At 37.7% G+C, this 18,322-nt stretch overlaps 1 protein-coding gene across 4 annotated transcripts; it reads right to left on the reverse strand.

Moving 5' to 3' along the window:
* Positions 1-3,552: 3,552 nt before the first annotated feature.
* On the reverse strand, positions 3,553-16,451 carry LOC124638748. 4 transcript variants are annotated; one of them, XM_047175830.1, is made up of 6 exons: positions 16,317-16,400; positions 15,643-15,648; positions 14,550-14,729; positions 11,859-12,025; positions 11,191-11,357; positions 3,553-4,068 (listed from the first exon to the last, which is right to left on the reverse strand). In XM_047175830.1, the coding sequence occupies exons 3-6, from the start codon at positions 14,716-14,718 to the stop codon at positions 3,870-3,872; spliced, it is 702 nt and encodes a 233-aa protein (XP_047031786.1). In that variant the 5' UTR covers positions 14,719-14,729; positions 15,643-15,648; positions 16,317-16,400; the 3' UTR covers positions 3,553-3,869. The 4 variants fall into 4 exon arrangements, with proteins under 4 accessions (XP_047031786.1, XP_047031794.1, XP_047031776.1 ...); XM_047175838.1 differs by lacking the exon at positions 15,643-15,648 and having other exon boundaries at positions 14,550-14,726; positions 16,330-16,451; XM_047175820.1 differs by lacking the exons at positions 15,643-15,648; positions 16,317-16,400 and adding an exon at positions 15,888-16,039 and having other exon boundaries at positions 14,550-14,726.
* Positions 16,452-18,322: the final 1,871 nt, after the last annotated feature.

Raw genomic sequence — 18,322 nt, forward strand, 5'->3', positions numbered from 1 at the left:
CGTAAGCGGGCGTGCAGCGCGTGCACAGCACGCGGGCGGCACGTCCTAGGGGGCGGCAAATCTAGCGAGTTATCACGTAATATTTAAAAAATACAATATCTTTTTACTAATGATTTGATTTCAATATTTCCGAACACAGCAATAGCGCTAAGAATATTACTTACACTGCCGGTTTCAGTTAGGTACATCTGTTGAAAGGACATTTTCAAAATTAAAGATTCTTAAAAATGATTTAAGATCAACCAGTGGCGTAGCGTGGGGCAAATGCTATTTAGGGGGCGGCAAAATTAAACCAATAAAATTTCAGAAAAAGCCGCCCTAGCTTTGGTCGTCTCCTATCAATTTTGACTGTTTCACCCTTTGCATCCCCAAAAAAATTCGCGCTCGCTGCGCTCGCGGCTCCATGTCAGATGTCGCATTTTGTCTTTGTTTAATTGTTGAGGCATTCAATTCCGAAAAAACATTTTTCGCGCACGTCCGTTATGGCTTTTTATGATAATATGTTTACTTCATGAAAACTCTAAGGAAAAAATCGCGCTCGCTTCGCTCGCGGCTTTTGCACTTCACTTCTGTGCATATCTTACTTTTTGACTTTGCTTTGTTAATTTACAGTGGTTTTTATTTGTTTTGTGTCCTTAGACTAAAAAATTTTCGCGCTCGCTCCGCTCGCGCTTCCTTACATATGACATGTGCCTTATAAGTTTTCAACGGGAAACCCACCAAATAACATATTTTACTGACTATACATTGTTATAGATATTTAAGTGCGTTAGTTTAAGTTAATCACAATCTTTCAATACATAGGGGTAATACACTTGGGTAATGATTGCACTGCATTGATGCCCTAAGCAATTGCTTAGTTTGCTTATGGGCTAACCCAGGACTGCTTAGGTTACTCTGAACATTTCAAGTAAATAAAAAGTTATTTAACAATTTATTTATTTATTTAACAATTTATGTACACACACACAGAATACAGAGAAGAAGAAAAATAGAAAAGATAGTACAAAGGCACAGCTTATTTCATTAGAAATCTCTTCCAGCTGGCCCGTTATGAGAGAGTTAGAATAGAAAGAGATGCAGATAGAGTGCGTAAAAAGAAAAGAAGCTATAACTAACATAAAATAATCACTAACTTAACCTAAATATGTATATATAAAATATATATCAATATATATATATATATGTATAAAAATATATAAATACACTAAATACTATAAGCATCTATGATGACAAGGAAAGATAGTGTTCCTTCAACTTGCGTTTAAATAATGCAACAGTTTGGCAGCTCCTCAGCTCAGGCGGCAACTTATTCCACAGCCATACAGCGTGCACGGTGAAGGAGTAGGAATAGAAATCAGTGGAGTGGGAAGGGATTTTAAGTAGGGATTTGAGATGAGTCCTGCAGGAAGCATCAGGTGAGCGGAGAAAGGAGAAACGTTCCCGCAGGTACGAAGGAGATTTAGGATTGAAGAGGATATTGAATAGAAGACACAAAATGCGAGTGTTCCTGCGAAGACGAATAGGGAGCCACTTCAGATCCTTGCGAAATTGTGAAACATGATCATACTTTTTAAGATTGAAGACAAAACGAATACAAAGATTTTGCAAGCGCTCAAGTTTATTTAAAAGCTCCTCTGTGGCATCCAGATAACAGGCATCGGCGTAATCTATAATAGGTTGGATGAGAGTCTGAGCAAGAGAAATTTTGGTTTTTAAGGGCAAAAAGTGTTGAAGACATTTTAGCGTATGAAAAGTGTAGTGAACTTTGCGACTAACTTCATTGACCTGAGCTGACCACGATAAGTTAGAATCTAGAATAACACCTAGGTTTTTCGCTGTATTAGTGTAGTCGATCTGAACCCCATTTAAACTAAGCGGTGGTAGTGACGCAATATCTAGCCTGCTACGCATGTATCTGCTACCAATAATCATGGCCTGAGACTTCCTGGGATTAATTTGCAGTCCAAAAGACTGCGCCCAATCACCAATCGCATCCAGGTCACGATTCATGGCAGCAATGGCAGCTTCTGCATCAGCACAGGGAAAATGTCTGTAAAGCTGCAAGTCGTCTGCATAGAGATGGAAGTGGGAAGAAATGACCTTTGTGACAGAGTCAATGAAAATAGAAAACAGGAGAGGAGAGAGAACGCCACCTTGAGGTACACCCGCAGTGAGATTGCACCAGCCAGAGGTTAGGTTATCGAGGCGGACATATTGTGAACGGCCTTTTAAATAAGAATCAAACCAACTTAGGGTGGAAGGGGAAATATTGAGAGATTTTAGAATGCCGAGAAGAATATCAAAATCATTATGTGTAATGTATGTTATGTATTGCAATAGTTATTTATCCAAAAGTAGGTGGGTTTTCTACAATCAGAGCGGTGCATGTACATATTTTTTTCTGTTGGACAAGTAAGATGGATATGAATTGGCGGGGGGGGTCCGGACCCCTGGATCCGCTCGCCCCCCCCCCCTTATATACTTTTGTCAAAACGTATGTAGTCGTAGGGCGGCATAATCAGTTTTGCACGCGGGCGAACAAACAGCTAGCGGCGGGCCTGGTTTTGTTTATATTGATTTTATTACATTATTATTATTAGATATTATTTCTTAAAGAATCGTATACAAAGATGAAATTTAAATATAATTATTTTATAAAATATGAATTTGATTTAAAAGTCAACACAAAAAAGGTATAGATAGTTCAACTCAGATTTGCGCGCGGCCCTATGTGTGCGTCGGCTTGTAAATATACAACTTTCATTCGTGTGACAGTGACGTCGTCCGAGCATGACGTGTTCTCATCGCTTTTTGTTATGGGTACAGTCGTTTACGAAAATGTCTAGTTCTTCACGGAGAAAATGTTTTAAGGAGTCAGGCAGCGTTTCAAAAAAATGAAACAACATTCAAAGCTTTTTATTATTACATTTTACAGTTTATCATTATTTTCTCATACGGCTTTTCAAATTGACATTGACAGTATCTAAGAAATAAATGAAGTGAAATATCTAAGATGAATTAAATACTCCTTACATATTTTCTAGCTCGGGGTACGCGGACAATAAATAAATGTGTGGACTAAGAATGTAAAAGACCTATAATTTAGTATAATAATGGAAACAAAATGTGTGGGGAATTTTAAAAAATTATATTGCTTCGCATAATGTCGACCAAAATAAGACGGAAATAATGAAACTCATAAATGAACGTTTAAGTCAAATTGATGAAGGGATGTTGGGTAATACTTGTCGACATGTACAAAAGAAAAAAGAAGAATACTATAGACATTTTGACATGGAGTCAGAATTTATAATTAACATTGGTGAAAGTAGCGAATCCGAAAATTCATCATTTGATTTTTCAAGTACCGATACAGAATCATTATAAATAAATAAACTAAATTACGTAATAACTGTACTTTAAACAGCCGTATACAACCCCTAAATAACTGTATTTGTACCCGACTGTACCTCTTGTCACGCACACAAAGTCACTGTATATGTACAAGGGTTACCCACACATAGGGCCGCGCGCACGACTGAGTTGAACTTACTATACCTTGTATTATTGTTATGAAGAAACTCTGAAGCCATTTTGAGACAAGTTCAATTAAATACACAACCGACCGACGAAACCGACGATAATCCCACTATAGAAATCTGTCCACAGACAATCCGGTTATGTGCTAAATTGTTGCTATCTAAGGAATAAATAACTGTGATAGGTTCTTACAAAGTTATTAAGGGTAAACAACGTTGACTATCGCAATTGCCAATATAACAATGTTAAAAAATACATTGAGAACCCCTCCTTTTCAGTAGTCTGTTAATAAATATACATCAAACTGACAAGGGTTACAATTTTTCTTAATCGTCAAATCTCTTAACCATAAGTTTAATACATCTATTCTCATCCTTGGGGTAGTTGAGGCCTGCTTCAGCTAGTTCCTTCAAAGTGATGCTCGCTATGGTGGTGAAGCCGGCGCGGGCGGCGCTCTTCTGAGACGCGGGGCCCGTGAACAGGGTCGATGTGGCTTTTATACCGTTGTGGAGACTTAGAGGTTTTCTGGAATTGAGAAATAGTGGAGTTAGTTATTATGTACCTACTATAGTTCAGCTAGATACTGAATACTCAGCTGAATCCGGTTAGACTGGAAGCCTACCCCAACATAGTTAGGAAAAGGCTCGGGAGATAGGATATAGTTCAACTAGATACTAATATTATTAAGCTGAAGGACGCTCTAATCTCAGGAAGTAAGTACGGGACCTATTTGAAAAGTAGTTTAAGTTTGTATATATGTATAGTGTGTACATTGTAGAAATAGATTATAAAAATAAACAGCATTAAATTAATATTTGAAAATATGATTTAGTACCTAATATAGGAGTTTTTTTGTCGATTTTGTCCAAGACCCAGGAAAAATATGGGTCGTGCTTTCAGTGGGGCATTGTATTTTTTAGAATGATGGAGTGTTTCTTAAATTAGTACGTTGTAAATGTACAAGACAAACATCAGTTTGTAATACCGAGCGATCTAAGATAATGTCATACATCTAAGTACCTACCTACATATATGTAGGTACTATTTCATAAACATACACTGACGCTTGTAAACAATGCGGCACATGTACCTAAACTAGAAATAGATGTTTGTTTATCAACTCGATGCAAACTGATTTATGCATGCGTTTAATATACAACTGCATTTAAGAAGAATTGCAAGGTCTATCTTCGTGAAGGCGTGATTCCACTGGGCAGCGGCACTATGATGCACACAGTGGCGGATTCACAAATTTGCCGCTAGTAGGCCATTCAATTTTTGCCGCCCCTAATGATTGTGAACTTAATGATATTTCTGTCAGTTACTAGATTATTTTTGCAACCCGCTATGTACCGAAGAGTTTAATGTTGACCTAACAAGTTTATCTGACAGCGACTTTAAAGCGTAAAACCTCTGTAACTTTTAAACGGCTCAATTGATTTTCAGAAACTCGCCCGTAAAACACCTGTAATACAAAAAAAATACTAATTTAAAATCGGTTCATTCGTTCGGGTAGGTACTATATCAGAGGCGCACCCATCGGGTGGCACCCCCCCAAAAAAACGACACAATATAATCACGGACTAAAATTGTAACTGAAGTACTTAAAAATTGTGTAGAAATCATTCATGGTGCTTTTTGCTAGGTTTAACATAAAGAAACCGGAGTCATACCACTGCAAAGTTATAAAGCGCTAACTAGTTTTATAGAAACCAGTGTCAAGTAAAAAAGCCGCGAGCGCAGCGAGCGCAAAATTTTTAAGATTTAGAACAGTAAAGTACCAAAACGAGTTTATAAAACCGGCCTAAAGTGAAAAAGTCGCGAGCGTAGCGAGCGCCAAATTTTTTGAGTTTTGAGGACACAAAAGCGAAATTATTTGGGACACAAAAGTCCTCCACCTCCTGAACAGCTTAGAAATCGTCAGCGTAGAGCGTCAGTTGTTTTTGCTACTTCGGTGCTTTAACTTTTTGTTAGATTGGACTCAAAGAACGCAGAATAAACCAGAAAAGATGAAGAAACCGCGAGCGAAGCGAGCGGATTTTTCAATTTATTTTTATTGAAACGCTATTGGAATATTTTAAAATTCATGATCACATAAACCTAAGCATATATTAAATAAAATAAAAAATAAAATAAAAATAAAAATAGCCTTTATTCAGACCTTGTTTACAGTATACAATCTTAATCTAACAACTCTGACGAGTTGATGACACCAACGACCTGGTCTGTTTTCCCAACTTTGGCAAAGGCCTCCTCCATTTCCTTCCACTCTGCTCTGTATTGGGCTCTTCTAGTCCATATATTCCCTGCTATGCTTTTAATTTCGTCATCCCATCTTCGGTACTGTCTTCCTCGATTTCTTTTCTTGTCCCTAGGGTACCAAGATATTATGTTTTTGTTCCACTTGTCATTGCCTCTGACTATGTGGCCGGACCATTTCCACTTTAGTTTCCTTATTCTAGTTGTGACATTCTCAATTTTCATGCGCCTTCGGATAGTGGTGTTTCTTATTCTATCAGATTTTCTTATATTTAGCATGCTTCTTTGCATTGCCGTCTGACACGTTTCAAGTTTCTTATATTGCGCTTTGGTGAGAGCCCATGTCTCGCAGCCATATGTCAAGACTGGGAGTATACAAGTGTTATACAGTTTTGTTTTCACGTACGTTTTGATTTCTGTATTCTTCATTATTTCCTTAAACCCCCAGTAGCGTTTCCATGCATTTCCAATCCTTGTGTCGATTTCTTTTGTCATTATATCAGTGACCGAGATTTGTTGGCCCAAGTAAGTGTATTCTTTTACAAACTCTACTGGTTCGCCGTTTAAAAGAATATTGTCTTCCAATGCGTTTGTCATAGCTTTGGTTTTTGAAGTGTTCATCGTCAGACCTACCTTGCGGCTTTCTCTATCCAGATCAGTGATCATGTATTGTAGTTGGTCTTTGCTCCTTGCCAGTATTATTATGTCATCAGCGAACCTCAAGTGTGTAAGATTTTCGCCATTTATGTTAAGTCCGTAGTGGTCCCATTCCAGTCTCCGAAAGATATCTTCCAGTACAGCTGTGAATAATTTAGGTGACAGTGGATCTCCCTGGCGTACGCCTCTGTTTATGTTTATTTGTTTCCCTTGTTTCTCTAGTTTTATTCTTGCTGTACTGTTAGTGTATATGCTTTTTTTAAAATCCTAATGTATTTCTGGTCGACTCCTTGTTTCTTCAGACATTGCCAGATACTGTTGTGTTCTATTGAGTCAAATGCCTTGTTGAAATCGATGAAGCAACAGTAGAAGGGCACTTTAAACTCTTTGGCTTTTTCAAAAAGTTGTCTTACCGTTAGTATATGGTCCAATGTTGAATAGCCTGACCGGAAGCCAGCCTGTTCCTTGGGCTGGTTTTCATCAAGAGTTTTGGTTATTCGCCTTAGGACAATTTTTGCAAAAATTTTGTAATGTTCGACATTAGGCTTATTGGTCTGTAGTTGTTAATTTCTCCTTTGTCCCCCTTTTTATGGAGTAGGATTATTGTTGATGTAGTCCACTGTGCAGGAACTTCCTCGGTGTGCAATATGTCGTTGAAAATGTGTTTAAGTAGTGGTACTAGCTCGTTTTTACAATCTGTAAGTAATTCGTTGCTGATATTATCAGGGCCGGGAGCTTTATCCTTCTTCTGTTTCTATTGCCTTGTATTTTCTTCTATTAGTATAGGTGGAACCGCGTCGGTGTTATTTAAGTCGGTGTTTACTATTTGGTTCTTGCTGGAGTAAAGGTTTTCGTAGAATGTAGTTGCTATTGACAGTATATCATATCTTTTTGTTTTCGTTTTCGAAAGTCGGTCTTTCATATTGGGTATCCAGTTTTTCTTTTCTTTTAAAGTTTTTAGAGCTTTTTAATACCTCCGGTTTTGCTTATGTATTTTTCAAAAGTTTCACGCCTAGTGCGTTCTCTGTCTTTTCTTATTTGGTTTTTGATTTCTTTACTTATTTCGCTTATTTTGTTTCTGATAATTTTTGTTTTCTTTGTAGTATTTAACAGTTTTGATCTTGCTTCTAGGAGTGTAATTACTTTCTCTGACAAGTTTTTCTTATCCTTCGTATTATATTTAGTATCAGGTTCTGGTCTCAATGTCAATATTTCATGTAGTATGTTGTACTTCTGCTGAGTATTTATACCCTCAAAGGATGATTCTGTCACTAATTTCAGTTTGTCTTTGATGGTGTTTAACATTTGTTTGTTATTTGGTGTTGGTCTTCTGACTTTGAAGGGTCGACTTTTAATAGTGCCCATTGACCTGCTCAGACGTGCTCTGAGGACTCGGTGGTCGCTATTAAAATTTACATAAATGGTGCCGCAGTCGTCAATTAATTTTGGTCTATTTGTTAAGATGTAATCAATTTCGTTTTTGAAACTGCCGCCTGGCGATTCCCAAGTCCATCTTTTTGAAGTTCTTTTCTTGAATAGGCTGTTCATTATCCTCATGTTATTTTCCATCGCCATTTCTATTAGTTTTTGTCCGTTCCTTGTTCTTTTCCCTCTGATGTAAGGGCCAAGTACAATATCTTCTCCATTTCGTGGACTTCCAATCTGAGCATTGAAATCTCCCATTACTATGCAGTGTTTGTATGTGTACTTTTTTAGGGCGATGTTGAGAGTTGAGTAAAATGCATCGATTTCTAAAGTAGACGACTGCTCTGTTGGTGAGTAAGCTTGCACTATAGACCATATTTCCTGTTTTGGAGGAATTTTAATATTTAATTTGTTGAGTTTTGAGGACACAAAAGCGAAATTATTTGGGACACAAAAGTCCTCCACCTCCTGAACAGCTTAGAAATCGTCAGCGTAGAGCGTCAGTTGTTTTTGCTACTTCGGTGCTTTAACTTTTTGTTAGATTGGACTCAAAGAGCGCAGAATAAACCAGAAAAGATGAACCGCGAGCGAAGCGAGCGGATTTTTCAATTTATTTTTATTGAAACGCTATTGGAATATTTTAAAATTCATGATCACATAAACCTAAGCATATATTACAGTGAGTTTATTAATCGTTTATTTATATATGGATTGTGTACTCGTATAATTATAAAAAAAAAAACTGTAAAAAAATTCGCAAAATTTGCCGCCCTAGGCACTGGCCTACTTGGCCTATTGGTAAATCCGCCACTGGATGCACACATCTTCTGGGTCTACTCGTTCTAGCAAACAGTAGCAGAGTGCGAGTGCGAACATTTCTACAATGTCTGCGGAGTTTGTAACCTTTTCGCGCGAACATATGCTAGCAGTGGACTCGCATCAATCAAGTATCTATCTAAGTATGTAATTACGTTTTTTAACCTTCATATTACACTTAGTTGCAAGTTCATAAAACGTGAATGGAGTTAGCTTATACGCAATAGATAGAATGGCTAGAATAAATAACACATTATCTAGTAGCGTAAGGTCAATATAGAGGTCGAATGATCTCTTTAGAGAGGAAACAAGCGATTTATTTATTATATGACGCGAGTATTTGTATTATAATCCGAGTTGCTCACTAAGTCAATGAATGACTTGCTGTTCCCGCGGTTTCACCCGCGTCCCGAGTGAACTTACGCGCACTCGGATAAAATCACTAACACAGATTTTTTCAAATCGGACTAGTACTTTCGGTATTAGCGTGTTTAACACTTTCGATGCCCAGCACCCGGGATTCGAGTCGAACCATAGTTCATTCCTTATGCCCGCAACCCGAATACCGAGTCGTCGCTATGTGTAGCTATAGATGCATGTGCTCATGCCCAGGACCCGAATAGCGAGTCCATAGCTAAGTAAGCTGTAAGGGTTGTCAAATGTAAATAAATGAAATCAATTGAAAAAACATCGCTTTAGTTTATAACGGATTAGAAAACGTAAATTGGTATTATTCCATCCAGTTATTGCTTCATTCCAGTATTGTATTAATTTGGTACATGCGTACCTAGGTTAGATCTTGTTTGATGTTAGTAATAATGCGCTCACGCGCGCCATCTATTGATGTATGTCCAAATCAAGAGACGTTAAGCAAACAAAAAAAATTACTGCTTCATAAGTAACTAGCTTCCGCCAGCGGTTTCACCCGCGTCCCGTGGAAACAACTTCGCGAGTCTGGAATTTAATGTACCCTTCCTCGATAAATGGTGACTAGACTACCTACTAAATAGTTACTACCAGAGTTCCTGAGATTAGCGCGTTCAATCAAACAATTATTTTATCGCCTGATCATTGTGATTAAAGTGCCGGTTGTAGTTATCATGTCAATTATGCTTATTTAACATTACAAATATATCCAGTTACTATAACAATATAATTTAGCATAGCCTACCTAAGATCATTATGTCAATTTTATTACGCGCGTCAAAAGCTATTTATACCTAGTTAAGCCGCAGTTTTATCAACAATATTGTGTACTATGACGCATTTGCTACACGACTCCTATCATCTTAAAACCAAATGATTTTAATTATCATTTTGAAAAAAGGTCAAAGATCAAAGAACCTAATTATCCTTCTTATGTAATAAATGTCACACTGAGCTATTGTTTTAGTAAGCTTTCACCCAAAAATGGCTGACTCCCCCTATTATTAGGAATTCAGCCCATTTTTTTGTACGGGTAGGTATTGTAAAAAGTTTCCTCGAGACTAGTAGCTAAATCCGTGGGAAACAGCTATCTCAATACAGTTTCGACAAATTAACGTTACATCTGATAAGTTCATAATATTCACAAAAACTACTTTTAGAATTATTCATTGTTGACAGTTGACTTGCACCTAAGTTGTTCTTATGAGGTAAAGTCACCTGTGTATTGTTATCGGTCATTCACCAGTAATATATTCGAATATTTTTATTGCCTCCGCAACTGTTGATATTGTCCGCATTGTCATTATAATGATATTACATAATATTATTACCTATGCAGATAAAGATATGATTATATCAGATTAAGTAATTTGTATTTATAAAGATATGCAGGTCTATTGCTGTATCCCCAACCTCTGATAAATAAAATTGGTTAGGCGTAGCGACTTGCACAATGTTCCGCATCGTCAAAAGGTTAGACGAGCCCTATTTCAATACGCTAGCATCTGCCACTGATTTCCACCGCATCCTGTGGGAACTACTCGAACCCAGATAAAAAATATAGCCTAGCCTTTCTCGATAAATGGGCTATCTAACAGTAAAAGATTTTTTTTTAATTGGACCTGTAGTTTCTGAGAATAGCGCGTTCATGGAAACAAATAAAACTCTTCAGCTTTATGATGTCCTCCTAGCCGATCATCGGTTACGGCGGCTGTTCTCTTGTAAGGAGATTAGCCAACTGCGCAGGACATATTATAGTGCACAAGCATTTGCGCAGACACAGGTGCACTCCCTATTCCTTCACTCTCATAGCCCGATGGGACGGGAATCCGACACGACCGAAAAGAGATCAGGCGCAGGACCGACATTTACGTGCTCTCCGATGCACGGGTGAATCAATCACCAACTTCCAGGCTTCAGGCTGCTTTGTGAAAGTCTTCTAAAACCCGCAAAGCGATTTCGGCCCGACTCGGGAATCGAACCCGAGACCTCGTGCTCAGCAGCCACACTTGCGACAACTAGACCAACGAGGTAGTTCAGCTTTATAATAGGTAACTTGCTCACCGTGCAGCCAATATTCTAGCTCCAAGTCTTGACCCCCTGTACTCCCGTTTGACCACCAAACCGAGAGCATACAGCACCTTGTCCAAACCCAAATACTTGAAGTGGTCTACTCTGTTCTCCGCTACTTTTAAGGCCCCATACACGTTCTTCCAGCTTTCGCCTTCGATCTGAAAAATAAAATTCAAAATATTCTTAGCTGGTTTCTGAAAACCCTACCAGGTACCATTATTGGGCTTATGTATGCATTTTTGGACGATGTTGCTTAAAAATCGGGCGTTAGAAAATAGTGTGGATAACTTATATTTTCCTACATCTTAATTAAAATATTATATCATTAGTGATTCCATTTTGAGATGCGCTTGCAGAAGGTTATCATTTGTTATCACACAATACGTCAATCTTAATGCGATTTACAAAATTCTCTGCAGTGCCATTATTAAGATAACTGTAGATATGTATACTACATATCCTTAAGCATCACCCTTTTCAAATAACTATCCGCACCCACAATTAAATACCTAATGAAGAACTAGCTTATATCCTTCTTCAGTATCATCTTTCCATGCCAACATTTCATCGAAATACTTTACTCACTTTATCCTTTTTAAAAGAACACCCAACAAATTAGCATCTTTCTTTAACGTAATATCAGGAATCAGTCTACATACCACATCATCAGATTCTTCCCCCTGGCACTCAACTAGGCAGACGTTGAGTGCCACCAGCTTGCTCTGTCCGTTCTTCTCCTCATAGCATCCTAGAGACATTCTCTGTGAGAGATAAATTCGCCAGAAGTCTGTCATACTGCGCACGCTTACTGGGTCATTGATGAGATCTAGGACAGAAGTTGGATGGTGAGAGAAAGTTAGGGAAACTGTCATTTGATGAAGATAGAAGATAACATTTACCTAGCCCTCTCCTAGATATTGGGCTTATTGGCTTAACTTCCAGTTTAAAAGAATTAACTGAAAACCAGTGTTTTACATGGAGTGGCTGCCTATCCGGCTTTTTCACCCAAGTTTTCACCTATGCAACCGAGAGGCAAAAGAAGATTTGCTTGCTATCATTCTATTATCGCCTGTGTGGCTTACAGTCTAAAGCGGATGCGTGCAGACGATGATCTTTTTGTAAAAGTACCTACCTATATTTGGAAGGGCTCATTTTTAGGGTTCCGTAGCCAAAATGGCAAAAACGGAACCCTTATAGTTTCGTCATGTCCGTCTGTCCGTCTGTCCGTCTGTCCGTCTGTCACAGCCGATTTACTCGGAAACTATAAGTACTACAGTGATGAAATTTGATGGGAATATGTGTTGTATGAACCGCTACAAAAATATGACACTAAATAGTAAAAAAAAGAATTGGGGGTGGGGCCCCCCATACATGTAACTGAGGGATGAAATTTTTTTTTTCGATGTACATACCCGTGTGGGGTATCAATGGAAAGGTCTTTTAAAATGATATAAAGTTTTCTAAAAAACATTTTTCTTAAAGTGAACGGTTTTTGAGATATCAGCTCTCAAAGTCGTAAAAAGTATGTCCCCCCCCTCTATTTTTATAACTACGGGGTATAAAATTCTAAAAAAAATAGAGGTGATGCATGCTAATTAACTCTTTCAACGATTTTTGGTTTGATCAAAGTATCTCTTATAGTTTTTGAGATAGGTTGATTTAACTGTAATTTACGGAACCCTTCGTGCACGAGTCCGACTCGCACTTGGCCGGTTTTAAATATAAAGCCGCTTAAGGCTCACACCTCTTTGCATCAAAATATGAGCTGCGTGATACACTTTTCCAAATAGAGTGGTTGCATAGGTGAAAACTTGGGTGAAAAAGTCGGTTTAACTGGTTGATAGACTTCAGAAATCAATGAGTGATACTCATGTTCAGCAGTTGATTTTGACGATGCTAAACAAAAACTCTTCACATATCTATATGTAACAAAACCACTAGTTAATAATGTCTGACATCCATATCTTGCATACAAAATCATCCTCCGAGCCTTTTCCCAATCATGTTGGGGTCGGCTTCCAGTCTAACCGGATTCAGCTGAGTACCAGTGCTTTACAAGAAGCGACTGCCTATCTGACCTCCTCAACCCAGTATCCCGGGCAACCCGATACCCCTTGGTTAGACTGGTGTCAGACTTACTGGCTTCTGACTACCCGTAACGACTGCCAAGGATGTTCAATGACAGCCGGGACCTACAGTTTAACGTGCCATCCGAAACACAGCCAATGGTGTCTAAGATATACTTAGAAAGTACATACAAACTTAGAAAAGTTGCATTGGTACTTGCCTGACCTGGGATCGAACCCGCGCCCTCGTACTTGAGGTTGGTCCTTTACCCACTAGGCCACCACGACTCTTCATGCATCATGCATTCCACGTATGCATCTTGCATACAAAATAACCGTACAATATTCTTCTACTTTGATTAGCTCCGGTACCATTTTGCAAAACAACAAAGTAACAAGCTAATGAAAAGGCTACATTTTAATAATAGTGTAGCCACGCTAATTTCAGCACTAATAATACCTACCTTATTACAATACCATATACTTAAACGTTTTACTATGTACGAACGTATTATTTTCTGTTGTAAACAATTGTAAAGTAGATTTATGAGTGTTTTTGTTGTCATTTAAAAAAGATTGTTTAATAGGAGACACTTATGGCCAATTGTATGGTTCTGCCAGTCATTGAATGCTTAAAGTGGCTACTTAAAAGACTATATTTTTGCTACGGTACATACACATGAGATAATCTATCTTTTAAGACATATTAGCATCAGTTGCTAGGTACGGTAGTTCTTGGAGGACAACGCTATCACTTAAGTACTTAGGATGCTTAGAAATTTTTATCTGATACATAATTTCGTAAGCATATGCCCAGCTTTTTCCCAACTATGATGCGGAAAGCCACTAGTATAAAGAAAGAGGAAAAGTGATAAGCCCTCCAATTTCACGTGTCTTCCAAAACACTAATGAACTACATGACCTACATGGTCACGAATTATCGGACCGACCAGATCATGTGTTGATTGTTAACCTTTGATCTGTCCATCCCGAATGAGGTCGATGACCTCACTTTTATTAAACAACTAGATTTCACCAGCGTCCCAAGAAAACTACTTCAAATTACTGACTGATTTTGAAATAACAACAAACTGACTTTCACATTTGTCCTTTTAGTAAGGAAAGATGGACTAACAGATAGTCTTTAGTATGAATGCACCAGCTAACTAGGAAGAAATTGTTAGGTAGGTAAGCTAGATCTGACACAAATGATGACCACGACCACTTTGTAAAGACTGCTACGATGACATGTAGGTATGAAGGATACTTGAGTGACAAACTTACCACTCATAGCACACAAAGCTTCATCAGTACACAGGTTTTCCACCAGTATCTGGATGGCCTCCTCATCGTCCTCCGGCGGGAGGTCGCGAATCACCCACGTGGTGCCGTTGTCCTCCCATTTGTCCCACACGCGGGGGCAGGAGGAATCCCACACTCTTTTGAAACCCATTGGATAGCCTGGGGGAACAAAATTATTGACTGAGAATTTTAAAGAATGGCGTCCACGGCCGATTTCGGCCACGGCGGCTGTTCTCATTTAAGGAGATCAGCCAGCTGCGCAGAACATACTATAGTGCACGAGTATTTGCGCAGACACAGGTGCACTCCCAAATCCTTCAGTCTCATAACCCGATGGGACGGCAATCCGACACGACCGGAAAGAGGTCAGGCGCGGGACCGACATTTACGTTCTTTTACGTTTACTTTGGTACTTGTGATGAGAGATTCGGTATTTAAATACTAGCGTACGCCAGCGGTTTTTTTACTCGTGTCTTGGGGGAACTACTTCGCGCATCCGGATAGAAACTAGCCTGCCTCTATAAATGGGCTATTAACACTACATTTTATTGCAAGTAAACTCTTCAGCTTTATTATATTAGTAGGTACACTTAGATAAGATATACGATTGATTGTTTCAACGGTTAGGTACATATTACAGAGTTAGTACTAGATTTGAATGATGTCTACCTATAAACTGAGCTAAACAAATGCCTAGTAGTAAACACGTGTTAAGTATTCCTAAGTTCACATTTTGTACTAGAGAATCCATAGTCTCAGGTTTTAGTACTCTCTATTTGTGGTACATTATGCATACAAAGTGGTTCTATGAACTTTCTAACAATACCTTCATTGTTCCCGATTGTATATGTTTATCTATGGTTAGTAGTAGGAAATAATAGTACGAAGATTCGCTGTAGGATTCCAAAAGATTCTATCACTTGTGATTAGAGTAATTTAATATTAATTGATATTTATTTGCATATTTGTTTCTGTTTAATTTCCTACACCTTCCTAACTACCATGAAAAAAAAAAAAATTTGATTTTAACAAGTTTGGTAATCTAGATTGCTAGGTAGTGCTTGGAAATTAGAAATCTTTTGTAAACACTAGCTTCAACCGCCGCACCGGTTTCGCCTACGTACCCATGGGAAGTACTCGCGCACAAAAAGTAAATACCCTACAGCCTTTTCTTTTAAATCGTAGGTACCTGAGATTAATGTGTTCAAGCTTTATAATTTTTTGTACAGATGTAGGTCCTACCTCTTTCTATGGTCAAACACATAAAATCTTAAATATTACCACCAAAAACACGACCCAAGAAACTTTTGAAAATAATACCTGAATTTTCAATAAAAATGACCACTGAATTCACAAGTGCGATAAACGAGGGGATAGCTCTATAGTAGACTCAAGACTGTGACAATTCACGCTCGCTTCCTGACAGCGCGCTCGCCTAGACCCACTTGAGATCAAGAGAGCAAGTGCAGAACTAAGTGCCCGCGTACACGGACCAACATAATCGAGCACTTTGGTTTTGATTAATGATTTAAAATCTGATGTAATTTTGTAACAGAATAATTCTATTTACTAACACATTGCTTTTAGCATTAATTATTTACGTTTAGCTAGTTCTACAATTTTGAATGATTATTTTATACGATATGCCACAATAACATATTTATTACGTAGGTAATTGTTGATCAGTTGACTAGCAATCCAAAGAAAAGGTCTAAAAATAATACCTGTAGGTATTTTCAATTAATAAATCAATTAAAATTACCACTGTATTCACTAGTGCGATATACGAGGAGATAGCTTTGTAGTAGAATCACGACTGCGACAATTGACGCTCGTTTCCTGACAGCGCGCTCGCCTAGATGCACTTGAGATCAAGAGAGCAAGTGCAAGATTAGTGCCCGCGTACACGGACCAACACAAGCGAGCAATTTGGTTTTTGACTTTTTATGTAACTAGGTCTTAAGATTGCGTGTTAAGGCGTAGGTGGTTCGGGAATTTTGTTTTTTATTTTTGATGATTTAAAATCTGATGTAATTTTGTATTTACACACAATTTTTTTGTTCAACTATTTTGATGAGTTTGAGAACTGTATTTGATTTTTTACTTCACTAAAAAAAAAATATTTCGTTGGTACCTACGAATTGTATATTTTTGTTGAGCACATGAGTGACTAATTAGAAGAGTTTTAGCATTATCCATATTTTAAATCAATCCAAAAAGCACTTATACGTATTATATCCAATTAAATTCACTGAATTGGTTGCAATTATTTTCACTTATCTGAGCGCATTCAGCAGTCACCCACTAAGTATGACGCCTTTGACACTATCGGGCTAAGAATTATGAATAGTAGGGACGTAAATAATTAAAAAAACTGTAAACTGTGTCAATTAAATAAACCTGTAGTAGTCTATACTAATATTATAAAGAGGAAATCTTTGTTTGTTTGTTTGTTTGGTTGTAATGGATAAACTCAAAAACTACTGGACCGATTTTAAATATTCTTTCACCATTAGAAAGCTATATTATTTACGAGTAACATAGGCTATATTTTATCCCGGTGCGGGCAGTAGCTCCCACGGGACGCGGGTGAAACCGCGGGAAAACGGCTAGTAATTGATAAAAAGTATCACATAAGGTAGGTACTACACTTAACAAAAGTGGGCATGGATACATTTTTTACAATACATTTTTTGCGTCAGTAATTGCGATGATAAAAAGTTTACTTATCGCGATTTATAAGTATTTGATGCGCTGTTTGTACTTAACATTGTTTAAAAATAAAATCATAAAATTATCTGCAGTAGGTACATTGAATAGTCACATGATAATTTGCATCCACAGAAATCGTGGTCCTGTTAAAACAAAATCTTAGGTAGTTTCCGTTTTAGTCATTATGCAAAAATGTTGATGGATGTAGGCAGAGGCTTAAGATATCGCAACTCTTGTTTGTGATGTTTACTGGTCTCAAAACTGCAAATACCTATTTCCTTTAAAGCTTTAATAATTGCAGGTTATCTTGAGACAAAAACTGACAGACGACCTCGATGGCGCAATGGTCATCATGCCGGACCGCCGAACCTGAGGTCCCGGGTTCGATTCCCGGTTCGGTCGACATTTGTGTGATGAGCATGCTTGTTGGCCGTGGTCTGGGTGTTATGATATGTATTTATAAATATGTATATATGTAGTTTATCAGTTGTGTTAGCACCCATAACACAAGTTAATAAATAACTTACCATGGGGCTAACCGACCGTGTGTGATAAAAATATAAAGATCAATTAAGTCGAGATATCATCTAAAATAAAAATCGGTCGTTGTAATATTTATTATTGGAAGCCTGCAACAGTCGACAATGTCCTCAATTTAACTGTATATCACACAATTAGAAGTGGAAATTGATAGTTTGTTTTGTGGTTGTTGGTGGTTGTTAACGTGAATTGTATTGTCACAACAGCAGAATATCAGTGTGGGACCGTGAGCATAGACCTTTATTGCACCATGTAACATCAACAACCGACCTTGAAACCGCGTCGGCTTTTATACCTAGTATTTATTATTAGATACTAAGTTTTTTGTTACCTAAGATTATATTAAGATGTATGATTATAATTATGCAGCAAAAATAATCATAATCTTCTTGAACGAGTTTAGGCTTAGCTTATCATCGCATCAATTTTAACAATAACTTAATTAATTGTTTCTTATTTGTATATTTAATATTTAAAAATGTAAAACAAAATGTTGTTTTTAG

This window comes from Helicoverpa zea, chromosome 2, assembly GCF_022581195.2.
Source record: "Helicoverpa zea isolate HzStark_Cry1AcR chromosome 2, ilHelZeax1.1, whole genome shotgun sequence".
NCBI classification, from domain to species: Eukaryota; Metazoa; Arthropoda; class Insecta; order Lepidoptera; family Noctuidae; genus Helicoverpa; species Helicoverpa zea.